Below are 20,228 nucleotides of genomic sequence, written 5' to 3'. Positions count from 1 at the left end.
TACTGCTACCACCAATGATAATAATGATAAGGGAAATAATAAGGGAAGAGGATACAACTGCTCACCACCTGCCAACCAATACCCAGCCAGACCTGATGTCCTGGGTTTACCAGTTACCTTCTGGGTAACTGCCCCCAGTTTATATACCGGGCTTGACATGCTGTGGTATGGAATACCTCTTTGGCTAGTTTGGGTCAGGTGTCCTGTCTCTGCTTCCTTCCAGCTTCCCCTCCTCCCTGGCAGAGCATGAGACTCACAAAGCCCTTGGTCGGAGTAAACATTACTTAACAACAACTAAAAACATTGGTGTTATCAGCGCTGAAAGTCAAAACCACAGCACTGCACCAGCTACTAAGAAGGAGAAAAATGGCTGCTACTGCAGAACCCAGGGCAATGCGAATGAAGACATGAGAAGTTATAGTGAAAAATAATTAGGACTTTTTAATATGACCTGATGATTTTTGTGGCACCTGATATTCCTCAGCTCCTTGGGCTTTCTAAACATTGTTTTCAGGGCTGCAGGAGTTATAAAATATGAATCTATGTTTTTCAACTAAGTTGTCCAAGAGTTGTTTCAGAGTTCTAAAAATAAAAAAATGTTGGTATACGGAACAACCAAAAAAAAAAAAAATGAAAGAGAAAAAAAAATCTGTCAAAATGTACTCTTATTGCTGAGCTTCCAATATAAGAGGATTTATATTCTGGAAGTTCTCAAGAACAAGTGGGGTTTAACATCATCATTAGTTCTGCTGTGTTCTTCAGCAGCTGCAACAGCAAATCTGTGACTTAGAACCTTCTCTAAGGGCAGCACTGTGCATAACAGACCTGAGCATGAGCTAGTTATCTTTGAAAATAGTTCAGGTATCTAGTTGGACCCCAGTTCATCTGTGATGATTGTTCAGTGCAGAAGGCCCTGATTGCTGGACAGGCAGCAATAACTGCCACAACTTCTTTTTATGGGAATGGAGATCCTACCCCCTACCTTGTGAAAATAGTGAGAGCTCAGCATATCCCATTGTCACCGTGCAAGAAATGTCATTATGATTTACATCTTGCATGAAATGAGTTAAGAGAAGGGAAAGCTTCTTATTCACATTGTTCTCCACTATAGACACATTGCAATCCTCAGTTCTTCTTTTTGCATAATTTCATTTCTACTCCTGCATGCCATTACAACTCAGGAGTAGATCTAGGGGCTGAGGGTCATGCCATAGAGCTTAGTGTTGTCTTACATCTGTTTTTTATGGTTCTCTGCAGAAGGAATTCATGAAGCAGGTCCAGTCCAGTGGAGTGTTGATGGTATTTTCCCAGGCCTGGGTTGAAGAACTGTACCACCAGGTACTAGAAAGGAACATGCTGGGGGAAGCTGGATACTGGGGAAGCCCTGAAGAGCACAGCCTTCCACTTATCACCATGCTGACCGGTCAGTAATATGTTATGTTGGCAAGGCTAACTTCCAAACACGTGCCTAAAGCCACCTACGAAAAACACACTGCTTCACTGTATACATACAGAACAGCATGTCATCAATGCAACACATGGTGTTTCATGAACATCTTGGTAAAGAACGAATCAGACTTAACTGTGGCAAGTACTTAAGTAATTGTTTTGCATCACACAAAGCTTTTGAAGTGTGGGTTTAAAAACAATCTGTCCCTGGGAGACAGGGAGAGTAGGTTTGTTCATTGAACCAGAATCTCTTTGTCAGCCTCAGTTCTGGTAGACTTCGTAGCTGTTAATGATAAGTGGTAAGGCTGCTGTTTTCTTGATGTCATAGCAAAGCCATTTCAGTGTGCCTGTAGTGCAGTACAAATATAAATTATGGCGTCTGATCCTGGAAGCCTTCCACAGATTTGGCTCCCCTTGGTTCAGAATTCTGCTATGCCAGGGATATGCCAAATGGCACTGGAGAGAAGCTGAAAACCTGGAGCACCTTTAACAAATGCTTAAAAACAATCCTTAGCTTCATTTGAGGGGGAAAAAAATCAAATTGTATCAGCTGAAAGGCAGCAAGATGCCTATGATATTGTATTGATATACAGTGCGCTGTCTGCTTGAATGTGTATACTGTATGATTACAAAGAGGTAATTAAAACAGTGTATGCAGGGAGAACACTGGCTTCTGCTGAGCTATTAAGTGGTAATCAAAGGGCACTGCTCTGACAGTTTGTTGCTGGCTGTATTGAGCTCACTGTTGCTTTTAGCTATTGAGCTGGGAAGCTAAAAGAAACAATTGAGAAAAACAATAGCCATGAAGTATGTTGAGAAGACAGACAGACAGGGGCTGCTGGAAAGGAAATCAACCTGACATCCCTAGCATTAAACTATCTGTGAGAAGCTGGTCCTTTGAGGTTTTGGAGAAAGGGTTTTAATTCATTTTCTTTCTTTTGTTGCGATTGAATCTACACAGGTCTACTAAAAATGGTATTCAGGACATAGGATCCCAGTGCATCTTGAGGACTCAGGCGGAGGTCTGGGAACATCTAGATACAGGATTTAGCAAAATTTCGAAGGTTATACTGAGAAATGTGGCGATTTAAGAGTGTGGGAAGTTCTGAACTCTAAGAAATACTACTAAATCTTTGCTGAGAGTTCTGTTGACTGTGTAACTTGGGGGGGGGTAAGGGAGGACTTTTGAGAGTGGGATATTTCCCTTCTTCAAGAAAATGTTGATTATATTGGGTAAAGCATAAGATGTCACAGCTCATATTTATGCCAAGGCTTCGGAAGACTGGCAGAAAAGAGCAACTAAAAAGCATACCAGAGAAGTTGGGAGTGCTAGTACTTATTTGAACAAAGAGCGAGTAGGAGATGCTTTCCTTATACCATCTGTGTCTCAAATAGTAATCTGTTGTTTTTAATGTTCTGGCAGACATCGATGGCTTGGGAAGCAGTGCGATCGGTGGCCAACTAATGGCATCTGCTTCAGCTCAATCTCCTCTTTCCCAAAATCAGAAGACAGATGATTCTGTTGTTGCAGGTATTAAGACTGTTATAAGAACAAGTGTGTATCTACCAGCAGTGGGTTTTATAAGCAACAAGCATATGTGGTTTAGAATAGTTTAATGGTTGAGGGATGTATGTCAATGCATCCTAAATGTGAACTGGTTGTCCAGCATGCAGAGGACAAATATGATATGGTTTTTTGTCGCTGATAATAAAGCTCCTGTTGTGTTGTTTTCCAGTAGTAGCAGTAGTAACGCATTTCTCACTCCAGGAGTTGCTTTTGCCCGATACATTTTAATTGGCTGTTGGAAGAACTTGATTGACACTTTGTCCACACCGCTGACTGGCCGCATGGCAGGCAGCTCCAAGGGGCTGGCGTTCATCTTGGGAGCAGAAGGAGCCAAAGAGCAGAACCAAAAGGAGAAGGACTCCATCTGCGTGAGCCTGGATGGATTGAGGAGAGCAGCCCGGCTGAGCTGTGCTCTAGGTACTGCTGCATGTGGGATGTCATAGCAGACTTCTTACAAAGTAGGATAGTATCTTTCCTTGAAGGAATTTGGGAGAGAGAAAAGCAGCATTCTGTTCGAGTCTTGCATAGGAACCTGGACTGTAGGACTCCCCATACCTCTATGGTACCTGCCGTACAGCATAGACATATCCAGCCAACTTTCCATCGCACAACCTGTTATTGAGACTGAATGGGATTGGGAAGAAAATGCTGGTTAAACACTAATTGTGGTGTTTGTTTACAGGAGTTGCTGCTAACTGTGCATCTGCTCTTGCCCAAATGGCTGCTGCCTCCTGTGTCCAAGAAGAGAAAGAGGAAAAAGAAATCCAAGAGCCCAGTGATACTATAGCTCAAGGTAATAATGTGATTAAATTACCTCTCTTACCTTGTATTGTCTGTAAAGATGCTACTGGAAAGTACTTTGCTGCATGTGGAAGAAGGACATAGGGGAATGCCACTACTGTGCAGCATTCACTTGTAGGGGTATGTGATGTATACCTAGAAGCTTCAGTACATGTCCTGCTGTCTTAACATTATGCCACACTAATTATATTTTAGGTGGAACTGAAATCAGTGGAATAACAGAACAGCATTTTTGCAATGTGCACTTTTTAAGCCGTGTGATACTAGTACAACCAGAGAGCATCAGAGAAACAATTTATCTTTTGTTAATGCATTGGGTGGTAGTATAAATCTGAGTTTGCATCCCTACACCAGTCTCGTGTATACATCCTTGATTGTCTTTTGTCATCGTCAGATGTTTAAAACAGTTTCTGAATCATGTTAAATGATGCTGGAATAAAAAAAATATATATATTTATAACATATAGAAAGTTCTGCATCTCTATACTATACTTCCAAACCCAGTGGAAGTCAACTTCAATTGTTGTCTTCAACAATTTTTGTTGAATTGTTGTCTTCAATGGCTGTTTGGAGAAGTACATAAGATTTGTCTGATGATACCTGATTTCTAATGGCAAGAAGCCCATAACAAAACAGTGGTGCACAAATGACCCTGCTTGGCACTTAAATTTGGTGTCTCAGTAGAGAAAACAAAACTGAATAGGCCAAGACACAAACTAGCTTTTGACCTCTCTGTTAGATAGGACTGAAGTGAGTTGGCCAGCTTCACCAGGCCATGGTGAAGCAAAGAGGAGGCAGTAGCAGTGGCCACAGGCCAAAGGATCTGTTCCGTGAAAGCTTGCAAAGCTTCAAAATTTGGTTCCATTCCAATGCAGCATGAAAACTAAGTTTTCAGAGGTTCTCAGGAAAAAGAATGAGGTCAAAATGCTTGTAGTTCAGATCAGGATTAGTTTTACTTTGACAGGAGTACCTGTTAACAAAACTTGGTGAAACTTTTGTATGGAAATAGATGTGATATACACAAACTCTTTCCTATAGCAAAGGAGATTTTGGTAAAAATAAATATTCAGCCAGCCAGCTCCAAAGAGAAGCATGTAATATCACTGACAATCTGCATCTGTTCTGTGGGCAACAAGATGTGAATTTGGGGGTGGAGGTTGTCAATCTTGCATTGATTTTTTTTCATGCATATAAGATCAGTCAAAAAGGATTTTAATTTTAAAACTGCCTTATGTTTCTTAGCAAGAAATGTGTTTCTCTGTTGGTTTTTTGGTCTAACATCCATGTTCTTTTATAGCTCTCGGGCTGTATGCATTTGCCATTACCTCACATACAAACCAGTGCTTGTTTAAAAGCTGGAGATGCTAATGTGGGTTGTTTGTTGGTTGTTTTTTTTTTTTTTTTCATGCTGCAGTGAAACAGAAAGTGGAGCAGAAATTGGAACAGATGGGCAAAGTGCAGGGAGTGTGCCTGCACACTGCTCATGTTTTGTGTATGGATGCAGTTCTTAATGTGGGCCTGGAGATGGGAAGCCACAATCAGGACTGTTGGCCTCATGTATTCAGGTACTCACCAGCGTTCTCAAAAGAAACAGAATTTATACCATGTTGCCTGAAAATAACAGACTGAGAAAAAGGACTTTAGGTACTTTGGGAGTGTTCTGTATAAACAGTGTCAGAGAGAATTAACTGCCAGCAACTGTAGGAGGAAAGATGTTACTGTTTTCCACCACTATTCAGAGACAAAATCAATGCTTAGAAACTTTAAAGTTCTGACTCTGGCAGACATGGGAACCTAAATGGGCTCTTCAGGCAGCTTCACTAAACTGTTAGCTGTCTAGGCACACAGGAGGCCAAAGGATTTAAGAAGACAGGTTTTCTATGTCTGGGTCTGAGACTTTGAGATTGTCTGTTTATGGTTTGAGGAAAATGTCCTGTGCATTGTATCTGGTTCAGATGTAATCAGTGCCTGCGGATTGACAGTGGTTTTCCATGTAAAATGGTTTCTCACAGGGATGGGGCTTTGAAGCAGCCAAGAGCTGTACTTGCACTACCCTTCTGATTCACCTCTGGAGTAAACATTTATTCAGTGAGCTTAGTGATTGGTGGGGGGAGGAGATGTTCTTTTGTGGGTTTTATTCATCTTTTTCTTCTCTGTTCTCAGGGTATGTGAGTACATCAGCACATTGGAGCACACCCACTTCAGTGATGGTGCTTCCCAGCCCTCCCTTACCATCACCCAGTCGCAGCAGGCACCTGCAGGGCTGCACACAGACTCTGAGCCTGGGGACTCTGCGCAGGCACTGACCCCTGAGCAAGAGACCACCCTCAGCAACAATCCTGTAATTCAGCCGGTTCCTATCCAGGAACTCATCAAGGAGTGCAGTAAAGGCAGAGCTTTTGACTTCCGTGGAGGCAGTCTGCTGTGTGGGACCGGTGCTGCCAAGGCTGTTCTCACGCTTTCTACACAAGCTGACAGGTACAGTCAGCACTCTCAGGAACCAGAAGCTTTGTTCCCACAACAGGACCAAAATGGACCTTTTTGTGGTGCAATGGGGAGTGCTTGCTGCAGCCACTTGCTTCAGTTGAGTTTCACAAGAGTGCTGTACAGCCAGCAGTCCCTAAAAGACCTGCAGGTACCGGAGGAGAAAGGGCCACCAAGCATAGTCACAGAATGGCTAGGTTAAATGTCCCTAAAACACAGTCTCCAGACAGATATGTCACAGACATTTTTGCTATTTCTGCTATTCTTTCAACAGCTAAGGCAAGAGTTGAAAATTTCCTGGGTTTACATGCTTCTAATAACCTTTTTATTTCCAGGTGACATTTTACATTCTTTTTCTCTGCCCACAGGAGGGTGATATTTGTAAATTCAAGGAAAAAGCCATGCATACTGACACTGCTTATAGGAGTTTGTGCATGGAGAGTATCTTTTATTTAGGAAGTTCACAATACAACTTACTTCCAAGGATTAAAGAATAGCAGTACTGTAATTTTAATGATGCAGGTTTGATTTCTGCACTTTTACTTCAGTGTGGATTTTATTAGAACTCAGTCCCCAGTTTTCTAGGACTATAGAAAGTTTTTCATGAAAAACAAGGTCAGAAAATTGTATTTGTGTCAACTTTTGGCTGCACCATGTGAAATTTCCCTGTAATCTCTCTGGAACCCACCTCCTACATAAGCATGTTTACTGGTTCAAGGGTACAGATTTTAAGTCTTAAATCTTAAGAGCTCATTGCAGCTGAAAATAACAACTCTTGCTTATATTCCGAAATAGCAATTCTGGTACAGCAACTTTACATCTAAGACTTGAATTAATTTGCTTTGCACATAACGGGCTGTAACTGGATGAAGCAAACTAGTGCAACGCCAAAGCCAGTGAAGCTGTGGTGATCTATGACGTGAGGACCAGGCATATTCTTGCTGGTTTTTTTGATTACTGGTTCATGAACTGCTTACAGCATTAAGATACAGTAATGGGAAAGCATCAATTCCTTTAAAAAGTGACTTTTTGTTTTAGTACCTGAGTTGAATCTTGGAAGGTGTCTGGCTGGTCCTACAGCACCCTGCTTTCCACCCTCCAATTAAAGTTTCTGGATCAAAGTCTTCATGAGGCACCATGTAAATGAAAATAACCTCATGTGTCACCAAATGCAGCACATAGCAGCTGTGTAAAGATACAGGTTTTCTTCTTAGATATTTAAGTCTGCATCTCATGAATTTTTCAATTAGATTCAATTCTTTTACTACAGGCTCTTTGAAGATGCTGCTGACAAGTTAAACTTGATGGCACTGGCAGGCTTCCTTTACCAGCTCAAGAAGGCTTCTCAGGCCCAGCTTTTCCATTCAGTCACAGATACAGTTGATTACTCCCTAGCAATGCCAGGTAAACTCTACTGAAGATCTCTTGCAGAGCTCTGTGTTTCATATACAACTGAACTGCTTATAGGACTTGCTTTGTATTCTTACAGTTTTAATCTTTCTGATCGAAATTAAAAGTTACACATAAACCACAGTATTTAGTCTAATAAGATCTTTCTGTAGGACCAATTCAGTCTTTAGAAAAGGTTGAGTGCTTTTTTTTGGACAGAGATCACATCCACACCTTCTATGAAACACTTGAGAGGACATTCATTTGGTTCTTGGACTTTGGGAGTGTTAATTATATACACAGAATCACAGAATCACAGAATCCCAAGGGTTGGAAGGGACCTCAAAAGATCATCTAGTCCAACCCCCCTGCAAGAGCAGGGTAACCTACAGTACATCACACAGGAACTTGTCCAGGCGGGCCTTGAATATCTCCAGTGTAGGAGACTCCACAACCCCCCTGGGCAACCTGTTCCAGTGCTCTGTCACTCTTACAGTAAAGAAGTTCTTCCTGATGTTAACGTGGAACTTCCTATGTTCCAGTTTACACCCATTGCCCCTTGTCCTATCACTGGATATCACTGAAAAAAGCCTAGCTCCATCATCCTGACACCTACCCTTTACATATTTGTAAACATTGATGAGGTCACCCCTCAGTCTCCTCTTCTCCAAGCTAAAGAGACCCAGCTCCCTCAGCCTCTCCTCATAAGGGAGATGTTCCACTCCCTTAATCATCTTTGTGGCTCTGCGCTGGACTCCTTCAAGCAATTCCCTGTCCTTCTTGAACAGAGGGGCCCAGAACTGGACGCAATATTCCAGATGCGGCCTCACCAATGCTGAGTAGAGGGGGAGGAGAACCTCTCTTGACCTACTAACCACTCCCTTTCTAATGCACCCTAAGATGCCATTTGCCTTCTTGGCCACAAGAGCACATTGCTGGCTCATGGTCATCCTCCTATCCACCAGGACCCCCAGGTCCCTTTTTGGAACCTAATCCAGTAAAGAAACTTAGGTGACTGTAGACTTAAGAGAGTGGATTTAGGTTAGACATTTGACAGTGCGATATCCTCAGAAGTGTTCAGAAAATGGGTGACCGCAAACAAAGCACACAGCTGGAGTTTATTATATAAAGCAATGGGATTTGTCGTGCTTTTTCCTCCCCAGCACAGTGGACCATATACCTCACAGTACAAAGCCTGTAAATTGTCATTTCCATCAGTGTGTCAAACAGAGCAGAAGGATTGAACCCAAAGGAATATATTTCACTTAAATTTGTATTGTGCCTTTAGAAGTGACATTAGTCATAATGGGTTTTGTTTTGTCCTGTGTCAGGCATGGATTTTATCTGGTATATGTCTCCAGTGTAATTGGTTTCCCCTCTTCCTGAAGTGCTACTTGTCATTTTCTCAATATGACAAGCCTCTTGCCTCCAGGCCTCAACATTCATCATTTTTTTTTTAGTAAATAGTGATCCTCTTATCATATATGTAAGACTTGGAATAGAGCACATAATGGCTTTTTTAATAGATATTAAAAGTGGTATGCCCCCTGATAATGTCTTACATTAAAGATAAAAGCACTAGCATATTTTAAATGAGAGAATGAGGTGTCTTTCCAAATGTTGTAAGAGCAATGGAAGATTAATTTCTTTCGATAGGAAATAACAACTATTACTGGCTGTGGAAAAGTGTTTTCTCATGTTCTCTGCTTTGTATCCTTTGCTTGAGAAGAAATAAAAAGGACAAACCGAAACTAAATAATTTGTAGTTTATATTCTTTCCTGTAGATGTCACTAAAGGATTTTGCAGCTACTATTTTTTGTCTTAATTTCAATTAATTCCTTGCTTAACTTCTCTGCACTATTTCTCCAAGCCTTTTTCTTCAAAATTTGGGTCCATCTGTTCTTTTACCTACACAGGCGTAGGTATTGCAGTAAAATTCAATAATTTCAATTGCACTGCAATTCAAACCTAAACATGGATTTCTTTCCTTTATTATTTTTTTCTTCCACCACCCTCCCACCCTCAACTAATACTAATAATTTCTCACCTGATTTAAATTCCAGTTTAGACCTCTAGAGATGGAGGAGCAGCTCCATTATAAATATCCATTTATTTTCTCATACTTCCTTGTAGGTGAAGTGAAGTCTACCCAGGACAGGAGAAGTGCACTTCACCTGTTCCGACTTGGTGATGCCATGCTCAGAATCGTAAGGAGTAAGTCTCGGCCGTTGCTCCACCTCATGCGCTGCTGGAGCCTGGTGGCACCCCACCTTGTAGAGGTAGGAGTAGGGGAGAGAATGGGAATGTGTTCAAGACATGGCAAAGTTGAAAAAGCTGGAGAAGTCAAAGTCAACATTGTCAATTCTGTTTAGACTCCTGTTGGGATACTGTATATAGTGTGTCACATGTTGTGATATTGTTTGTCCAAAAAGTGTATTCATACCCAGTGTGGAGTAAACCAATTCCACAAGCTCAGGAGAAATACTGGGTTTATTTAGGCCTGGGTACTGGGTGGGCTCTTCCACAAACCAAACACACCTGAATGTCAGCTTACAAAAGCTACAAGGTTGTATGCTCCCAGTATTTGGTCAGTAATCAACATACAATATTTGCTGTGTCATTCCTTCTAATTGCTATACATGCTCAGAGGAGGGGTGGGCTGGGCTGGGGTCTTTGTCACCTGTGGGTGTGATTTGCAGTATTATAATGAAGGCAGTTCACTTCCAGACACCTTAAAGGTTAGTTTCATTGCCAAGTTGATTAATCAAATAGTCACTTTGCCAAGCTGTCAAATAACTGATCCTTGGTGCAATCAATCCTGGATGTTGTCCTTTGGATCTTTTAAACAGAACCAAGTCCAGGTTTTACTCATTAATTTCTTATTGTTAGTGAAGGTCATCTTGACCCATATTCAAGTTCCTGACATGTACAGTTAACTATGACTACCTGCAGGAGATGTACAATATACTATGATTCTATGATTCTATTATATCAATACTGCTTCTGAAGAGAATGTTTTTACATAACTGAAATGGGCAGGTCCAGTGATAGTGTGTTGGATTTTTGCAATATGCTACTTCCTGTGTGTCTGTGGTGAAAAAACTGAAACGACCCCACGAGGTTATAGGTAACTCCTCTATCTACCTATTTTCGCCACCTAGGTCTGCATCCTTGCAAGTCTTCCCATAAAAGGGTGCAGCTTTCTTTTCCCACATAAAGTCAGCTCAACTGGCAAGATGGTGACATTTTTCTGTTTCCTTCTGCCTGATGAACCCTGGTCAGTGGCATGCTAATAGCCGCCACATAATGGTTTTCAGTCATAACAAATGACATTTCCTCAGGCAAACTTTGAGTCCTAACTGGTGAAACACTGGTGGGTTGACTTCTCAGAGCTTTTTAATTTGTATCATTGCTATAGATAAATGTGCAGTACTTCCTTTCTTTCTGACAGTAAGGTATGTGGTGTCATCTGCCCAGGTCTATTGGGAGCATGCTTCTCCGGAGTTTTAAGATGAGCTGTTCGCTTAATTGCCATAGCATTTTATTTCATTGACTCAAGAAAATGTGTGGGCTATTTTATAGAGAAGTTCAGACACTGGGGAGTCTCTGTGGAATCCTTTTAAGTGGAGTAGAAATAGCAGAGAATTGTTCTGTTGTATGCTTTAACATCCCTTTATTTTGAAAACTGGTGTCTCACCTTTGGATGCCAGCCTGAGACCACTTTAAATGCTTGCCATGTTTTGAATGCTTTTAAGTCTTTCAGGATCCCAAGCCAGTTTAAAACAAGTACCTTCCATGTTTTTAGAATACAGGGCTGGTCAGTCTTTTTGGTTGACTTGAATGCAGATAAGGGCATTACTGGGAACGAGAAACATGAGGGAAAGGACATAATTTAGCATAACCTATGTAGTTCCTCAATACAATACTTTATATCCAGGTTCTCGTTTGTTTAATTTTTTTAATAGCTCTTCCAAAAGTGATGAGAACCTTCTCAAATAAAAAGTGACATTTGGTCATGCATGGATATGTAAGGTGAATACAGGTGGCAGGAACCACCTTTTTGAATGAAAAAATGGTTACACAGTAGAAACAAAAGACAACATTTCACACAAGTTCTGTAGGGTTTGTTATTTAACTTATTTTTAGCTGTACTTTTTCAATTGTCAGCAAGCCTTCGTGCATCTCTGGGAGTCTGAGCAGCTTAAGAGTCTCAGCCATCTGTTTCTATGGCTGAGACTCCCATTTTCATTGCAGTGGGGGCCTTAAATCACTTAGTGGTGAACCTGTTTTTTAGGGTTCAGCAACTTGAAGCGCTTACCTCTGTTAAAAGTGTCTCACTAAAACCAAATTTTTTTGTTTGGCCAAACTAATGCTCCTCCTTTCCCTGTAGGCTGCTTGTCATAAGGAGAGACATGTGTCTCGGAAGGCTGTCTCCTTCATCCATGACATCCTCACTGAAGTGCTGACAGACTGGAATGAGCCTTCTCATTTTCACTTTAATGAGGCGCTTTTCCGCCCCTTTGAGCGTATCATGCAGCTAGAGTTGTGTGACGAGGATGTCCAAGACCAGGCAAGTCAACCCTGAATAGTGTGTCTGCATCTAGCCTACCGTGTCCACAAGAAGGTCTCCAGAGTGCACTTGGTCCACTTGAGATTGTTTCCCAAACTCCCTTCAAATGGTGCTCCTCAATCATCTTCAGGGAATCAGAAGAGCACTGCCTCCCGAAGCCAGCATTGTGGTAGAGCACACAGAGAGTACACCTGCCTTCGAAACAATTTAATAAAACTTTTCTGTTATCTAAAATAAAGAAAATGAATGAGTCTAGATTGACATAGTGAAATCCAAGAACGTGTTTAAAGCCATCCTCATTCCGTCTGAAGGTCTATTTATATACCAGTTCCAGTTTTGCGCTTTATTCTTTTAACCTCTCCTATGTTGTCTGCAGGTGGTCACCTCTATAGGAGAGTTGGTGGAAATGTGTTCTACCCAGATCCAATCAGGATGGAGACCCCTGTTCAGTGCCCTGGAAACAGTGCACAGCAGCAGCAAGTCAGAGATTAAGGAGTATCTTGTAGGAGAATACTCTATGGGTAAGGACTTACTGCACTGACTGTTTCATAGATGCTTTTGTTTCCCTATCTTATTCCTTGGGGATGCAATAACTAACTGAATATATTTAAATGCCCTATCTGAACAGTGGCACTTAGCAGTGGCGCTGCAAGACTCCAGGACTATACTGAAGTATCTGGTTTATTAGCTGGGGTGGGAGGGAGAGAGAGGTATTGTTCTGACTTTTTAATCTAGATTCTGGCAGACAAATAGAATGAGGAAGAAATGCTTTAAACCTACTTGATTTTTTTCTTCATTTTTTGAATTTTTTCTTTAGTACTTGAAAATTTTTGAGCAAAACAGTAGTGCAGGAGTACTGAGCTTGGCTGGGCCCTTGTCACTGTCCTGCTATAGAAAGGGAAGCATACTGTATAAAACCACCATGTCTCATGTGGCCTGTCTTTCTTACTGTGTAAAACCTGTTGCTCTTACACATGAAGGTAACTTAGTGGAATAATCCAGGCAAGTGCTTGTCCAGACAACCTCAAGGCTTCAAACTACTAGTGCTATTTCAAACCATGTTTGCTGCAATAAGAGTGATTCTGCATCTCTCGCAGAGATGTTTGCTTGTATGGAAACTGGGTAATAAGGAAAAATTACTTTAAGCTGTTCTTTTGCCTTTAGAAAGTAGTTTAGTATTTTTAAATGTTACAAGTAACGTATAAGGGATATGGTTTTCCTACTTCTTACCAATAATATACATAGAAAAAGTAAGGCTTTTTTTTTGTTACTGTATAGTCTGAATAGTTTTCAGTGTGACTGTTGTCATCTTGGCAGTTACCAAGAACTAAACCACAAGCCTCCACCAAACAGAAAGTGTTAGCTACTGCGCTGAGACCAAGAGCTCAAGCCTACTCTTACTATCTGGGTAGGCATAAGCTGCTATTTTTCACAGATAAGGCAAAGCAGGGAGTCTGTATCACTTTCTCCTAAAGGCTACACAAATTACCTCAGGAGCAATAGAAAGTCTTACTTGTAATTTCTTTGTCTGCCAAGAATAGAAAAGAGTCTACAGATTCAGTTAAATTGTTGAAAAACTGTTGGAAAATCAGCTTTATGGAGCATGGGGAAGAGTTCTCATCTTGTTATTTTCACAGGGAAACGCCAGGCCCCGGTGTTTGATGTCTTTGAAGCATTTCTAAACACAGACAGCATCCAGGTCTTTGCCAATGCTGCCACCAGTTATATTATGTGCCTTATGAAGTTTGTCAAAGGACTGGGTAAATATTTTTCTTTTCTTTGTATCCTATTAAGTCATGATATGTCAAACTTGGTCCTGCAGAAGAGCAGAATTCAGTTTTGTAATACACAGTATGGGAGTGATGAAATTGAGTCCAGAATGCTAAAATAAAAGAAAAATAAAATAAATAAAAGACTAAGGGATTATTTCAGGAACACTTCTAATGCTATCAATTCTTCAAGTTACAGCAGCAAAGATGTATCTTTCTATTAAATGTCTGCTTCATTTGATCCTAATTTGCATCAGGACTTGCTTATTCTCTGTCCTTTCTTCCCTTGTCCACCTCAGCAGCAGTAGTCTGGTGTATGCAACACTGAAAGCCTGCTGACCCTCCAGTAGGATCATAAGTGTGGCAACCAGCAACACTCTGTCCCCATGGCTAGTGTTTTGTTATGTTACTGAGGGCAGTGGAGACAAGCGTGTCAGGTCAGTGTGACTGCAGAGTAATTGTGGCACTTCACCAAACTTCAGAACAAAGGCGAATGGTGTTGGGTCTTTCTGCCCCATTTGTGTTCCCTGTCTTGCCTTGATCAATAGAATTTTACACTTTTCCTTGAACTGTGGCAGTGATATTTTTCTTCCTTATGTAATATGCAAAACTTCTAATAAGTGGTAAAATGGGGCTTTCATGTTTTACATTTATATTAGTTCATAGAGGTATCTGGGTCTGTAAGGGACTTTGATTTAAAAGATGCGCCTAACTGCAGCAGATCTAGTCTTTAATGTTACTCTCATCTTGTTAAGCTATTTTACCATCATTTTCAGCAGGGGCAAAATTCAGCTTGTGTTGACAGACTGGAATTGTAATTCTTACTACAAAAGAGAAATAAACTTGCATGTCCAGTGCCAGTAGAGGGAACTGATTTTCCTTCTGGAGAACTTAAAAGTCTCTCTTTCATTTCTTTAGGTTTCTTACTTTTATGAGATGAGTTTGTCCACTTTATGGTCACATGTCAAAAAGCAAGATGAAACATTGAATAATGTTTCATCTTCATTCACATATAACTTTATATATATATAATTTAGGTAACAAAGTTATGTAGAGGTTAATGGTAATAAAAAAAAAAAAACCAACCAACCCTGTTTTTTGTATTAAAGGTAATAGGACTGTGGAATACTTCAGTACTGAGCAATAGCAAATATGCTACCATTTATGTGCATTTTAACATAAAACTAAAGGATTCAAACTGTCTGACTTAGCTGATCTCAATAGCAGGCAAGACTTTAAAATACATAACGGAAGATACAGTTAAGGGCATAGAAAATGCTAGTAAATGTAGTGAAAGAAGAATAAAGTAGGATTTAATAAAAGGATTTCATATTTATCTTGCAGGGTTTTATGAGAGGAATAGCTTTTAAGGCAATAAAATGTTAATGTATATGGGCACTTGGTAAAGCTTCAGATCTGGCACTGAATGGGAAGCATTTGGCTAAATAGGAAAAATGGTTATGAGCCAAATATTCTAGGGTAGGCAGAACATTGGCTGAGAGGGGAGGAAAACAGACTGTGCAGGCAAGGAAAATGTTAGAGTGAATGGAGTTATCCAGGGAGGACCTTTGGACGCCTTGGAACCGATCTGCTTATTTAATACACTTGGTAAAGCTGACCTGAAAGCAGGAGTTTGCTGATGCCACAGAATCAGTAACAGCTGTGATACTGAGACACTAGAGCCTGAAGCTGTCATAGAGATGAAACTGAGACCTTGACACCTGAATTAGACAGCAAAAGGAAATGCTGTAGCACAAAATATAAAATAATCTAAAAGGAAGAACTTTTGGTAGAAGAATTTTCCAGGGCACTGGGGTGAAAATGAATAGAAAAAATTAGCATACTAATTAAGCAAAGGGTGAATATGAGCAAGTGATTTATACAACAATGGAAAAAAGTGGAGTGGGTCAATATGACAGATGACTATAAAGTATGATTATAAGAACTCTCAAACACTTTACTAAAGAGTTATGAAATAGGCATGTATTTATTGAAGCATTTATTCATATAAAAGTCCATGTATAAACTGTGACCAATATTAATGTATGTATTAATGTTTGTATGAGGATCATCTGCTTGTCATCTAATAATATCAAACAAAGGATGGGGTTTGGATTCTGTTCAGACATTAGGGCACAACTGACTGAAAATGGAAACCTAATGCTATGTTTGTTTCTCTTCTGTCCTTCCCAATGCTGCCTTTCCTGTCCCCAGGGGAAGTAGATTGTAAGGAGATGGGTGACTGTGTGCCAGGATCAGGACCTGCATCTACAGACTTGTGCCTTCCTGCTCTTGATTACCTCAGGAGATGTTCTCAGGTATGGTGAACATGTACTAGCCTGACCTAGGAAACGGTTCTAACCTCCAGACTCTGTGGTAATTACCTGCACTGGAGAGTGGTGATCTGAAGGAATCTCATACCTTCTAAGCCACCTAAAACTGAGGAGTTAAAAACACGCAGACCCAAGGAGCATGTGGGAAAATGCGAGTGTTAAAAACCTAGCAGTAACATACCCAAAGCTACATTCATTCTTACTGAAACAGGTAGGTACTGTAAACAGTGTTTGGAATGAAGGCAGAAAAAAAACCAAACAAACCACCCAACCAAGAATTCTCAGATCTTAAGAAGAGCAATAGGTTACACCCTCTAAAATGCAGCAGCAGCTTATCTGTACCGTAAAAACATATCTGAAGCTCAGGGCAGATCTCTTAAGAATTAGAATGCTGGCATATTTCCTATAATCTCCTTGCACACAGCACAGACTATTATCCAGGGTTATTAGGGTGGGTTTTGCTGATGTTATGTATTTCTGTAGCACCTACAGGTCTTTTCCTTGGACTCAGGCCATGTTTTCTCTGGGTACAATACAAATGCATAACAAAGGATATTATCATAGCTGAAAGGATTTAATATCTAAATTCAGAGATAATGGGTGGATTCAGTACATAGACTGAGAGGAGAAGAAAAGAACGAGGCAGCTCAAAATAATAAACAGCAGACATATCAATCTGTACTATCTTGTTCATCTAAGAAAATGTAGTGAATACGTATCTGTGTATCTAATGTATGTTCTATCTATAGGCTATGTGCATCACATCACATCACCTTTCCTCATCCTTACAAAACCCAGTTCACAATGAGGCAGAAATATTTTCTCCTCTTTAAAAGAAGCAGCCATTTTTTATCTTGTTACATCTTTTAACCTGCCAGTGGAAGAACAATAGGAATGACTAAAAAGAAATCCTGTCTGTATATTGCAAATATATCATTTACTTTAGAAAAGTCTAGTAAAATATGGGTAGCTTCCCAGCCATAGCACAGTTCTACGAAGTGTGTATTATTTTTGCAAAATGGGCAACCCAGGCAATGAAGCTCTGAAGTAAACATGTACTTTTATCATTATTTACTTAGTCCTTCAGAGCTCCAAAATCATAGAATCATAGAATCATAGAATAGTTAGGGTTGGAAAGGACCTCAAGATCATCTAGTTCCAACCCCCCTGCCATAGGCAGGGACACCTCACACTAAACCATCCAACACAAAGCTTCATCCAACCTGGCCTTGAACACCACCAGGGATGGAGCACTCACAACCCCCCTGGGCAACCCATTCCAGTGCCTCACCACCCTAACAGGAAAGAATTTCCTCCTTATATCCAACCTAAACTTCCCCTGTTTAAGTTTTAACCCGTTACTCCTTGTCCTGTCACTACAGTCCCTGACGAAGTGTCCCTCCCCAGCATCCCTATAGGCCCCCTTCAGATACTGGAAGGCTGCTATGAGGTCTCCACGCAGCCTTCTCTTCTCCAGGCTGAACAGCCCCAACTTCCTCAGCCTGTCTTCATACGGGAGGTGCTCCAGTCCCCTGATCATCCTCGTGGCCCTCCTCTGGACTTGTTCCAGCAGTTCCATGTCCTTTTTACGTTGAGGACACCAGAACTGCACACAATACTCCAGGTGAGGTCTCACGAGAGCAGAGTAGAGGGGCAGGATCACCTCTTTCGACCTGCTGGTCATGCTCCTTTTGATGCAGCCCAGGATACGGTTGGCTTTCTGGGCTGCGAGCGCACACTGCAGCCGGCCTATGTTTATTTTCTCATCGACCAACACCCCCAAGTCCTTCTCCACAGGGCTGCTCTGAATCTCTTCTCTGCCCAACCTGTAGCTGTGCCTGGGATTGCTCTGACCCAGGTGTAGGACCTTGCACTTGTCATGGTTGAACTTCATAAGGTTGGCATCAGCCCACCTCACAAGCATGTCAAGGTCCCTCTGGATGGCATCCCTTCCCTCCAGCATATCAACCGGACCACACAGCTTGGTGTCATTGGCAAGCTTGCTGAGGGCGCACTCAATCCCACTGTCCATGTCAGCGATGAAGATGTTAAACAAGACCGGTCCCAACACCGATCCCTGAGGGACACCACTCGTTACCGGTCTCCAGCCAGATATTGAGCCATTGACCACAACTCTTTGTGTGTGGCCGTCCAGCCAGTTCTTTATCCACTGAGTGGTCCATCCATCAAATTGATATCTCTCCAATTTAGAGAGAAGGATGTCGTGTGGGACAGTGTCAAACACTTTGCGCAAGTCCAGGTAGATGACATCAACTGCTTTACCCTTGTCCATCAGTTCCGTAGCCCCATCATAGAAGGCCACCAGATTGGTCAGGCAGGATTTCCCCTTAGTGAAGCCATGCTGGCTGTTCTGTGTACAGCTGATTGATGGAGCTTCTAAGGTCATAGGTGCAGTCAGTAAGTAACAGTAATAAGTTTTTATTTTATATATCTGTGGTGTGTGTGATAGCTTTTACAAACTTTCCCATACACATTTACTTTTTCTTCTCTTTTATTTTCTCTCTCTCCCTCCTTCCCCCTCCAAGTTATTAGCCAAAATCTATAAAATGCCCTTGAAACCCATCTTCCTCAGTGGCCGGCTGGTTAACTTGCCCCGAAGAGTGCAGGAGCAATCAGCCAGCAGTGAGGATGGTATTGAGTGCATCCTTTCCGACTTTGATGATGACACTGGTAAGTGCATTGAAAGCGGTAAATGCAGAACTTATCAATTGCTACTTCTACACGTCACTGTAAATTTTGCCAACTGCCAAAAGCAAGAAGGAGGGGAAAAACTTCATAGTTTATTTCGTCTTTGTTGTCTATAAACACAGATGTGCACACATAGAGCTTGGAAGTTCAGGTCATGTCACTTTCTTTATGTTAAAAGATACAGCTCATATATGAGAAAAATAAAGCCTCTCTTATAGGACAAGATAATATTTTAATTAATATTTTTATTACTCTGATATCCATAATATAACCAGTATTGATTTCTGAGAGCTAATACAAGAATACTTTCTAGAGCACAGCTGAAGGAGTGAAAACCTTTCAAAGTTGGTACTGGCAGCCTGCCTTTACCAGGAAAAATAAGTGTTGAGTTAGAGTTTAGAAAGAAAAAGAGTACATTTAAATATGTTTCCAAACTTCTGTCCTGTGGTCTATTGAATTAAATGGTGTATTTCTAAAGTCCATAAAAAGTGCTATGACCTTCAGAAAAACAAGCAGCATTTGTCTCCTGATCATTTTTGTGGTTATATGAGTTGTAGATTAATCAGGTGTTTGATGAACTAGGTCTGTGTGGAGCCAAGCAGTAAAGGAATGCAGCATTACTGCTTCTGATGGCACTGGGAAGCAGTACACTTTTGAATATCGGAACTACTAAAGTGTTCTGACCTGGCTGTCCCTGTGAAGGGCCAGCTCTAGCAAGGCAGAAAGCAGGCTGACTCTAGTGCCTTTCTTTCACATGCTTCACCAGAATAACTCTTGGTACCTACTTTTATCTAGGCTTTTCCATCACATGGGTTGTCCTGTTCCACTGCTACCTTGGATAAAGGAGACAAAACATGCTCTCTGAAAAAAAAATTAAACCATAAATCCTAATTTAAAACAAAAAACCCCAAACAAACAAACACAAAAAACAAAACAAAACGAACAAACAAAAACCACTAACGCACTTTTACTTTCCTTTTCCTATGTTTGGTTTTGTTTGGGGTGGGACTGACACCCTCCTTGCTACAGCTGCCTTTCACATAGTTGTAGGGAGTGATAAAAGTCCCCTGTCAGCTTCGTTTTCTTCAGTCAAACGACCCCAGTTCCCTCACCTTCTCCTCATAAGACTTGTGCTCTAGGCTCTTCACCAGTTTCA

General features: G+C 41.1%; 1 protein-coding gene across 1 annotated transcript in view; it reads left to right on the top strand.

Moving 5' to 3' along the window:
• The window catches only part of ARFGEF3 (ARFGEF family member 3), a 93,608-nt gene that overhangs the window by 56,298 nt on the left and 17,082 nt on the right, over positions 1-20,228 (top strand). The window contains exons 14-26 of the mRNA XM_065680745.1: positions 1,258-1,423; positions 2,873-2,980; positions 3,218-3,433; positions 3,699-3,809; positions 5,232-5,382; positions 5,981-6,295; positions 7,572-7,705; positions 9,825-9,970; positions 12,082-12,261; positions 12,638-12,782; positions 13,899-14,021; positions 16,245-16,348; positions 18,910-19,054. Coding sequence (XP_065536817.1) covers positions 1,258-1,423; positions 2,873-2,980; positions 3,218-3,433; positions 3,699-3,809; positions 5,232-5,382; positions 5,981-6,295; positions 7,572-7,705; positions 9,825-9,970; positions 12,082-12,261; positions 12,638-12,782; positions 13,899-14,021; positions 16,245-16,348; positions 18,910-19,054 — 2,044 coding nt within the window. The remainder of the gene's footprint in view (positions 1-1,257; positions 1,424-2,872; positions 2,981-3,217; positions 3,434-3,698; positions 3,810-5,231; positions 5,383-5,980; positions 6,296-7,571; positions 7,706-9,824; positions 9,971-12,081; positions 12,262-12,637; positions 12,783-13,898; positions 14,022-16,244; positions 16,349-18,909; positions 19,055-20,228) is intronic.

This window comes from Lathamus discolor, chromosome 5 (assembly GCF_037157495.1).
Source record: "Lathamus discolor isolate bLatDis1 chromosome 5, bLatDis1.hap1, whole genome shotgun sequence".
In the NCBI taxonomy this organism is placed as follows: Eukaryota; Metazoa; Chordata; class Aves; order Psittaciformes; family Psittacidae; genus Lathamus; species Lathamus discolor.
Note: the sequence above shows the minus strand (reverse complement) of the source record. Positions and strands in the feature narration are given on the sequence as shown.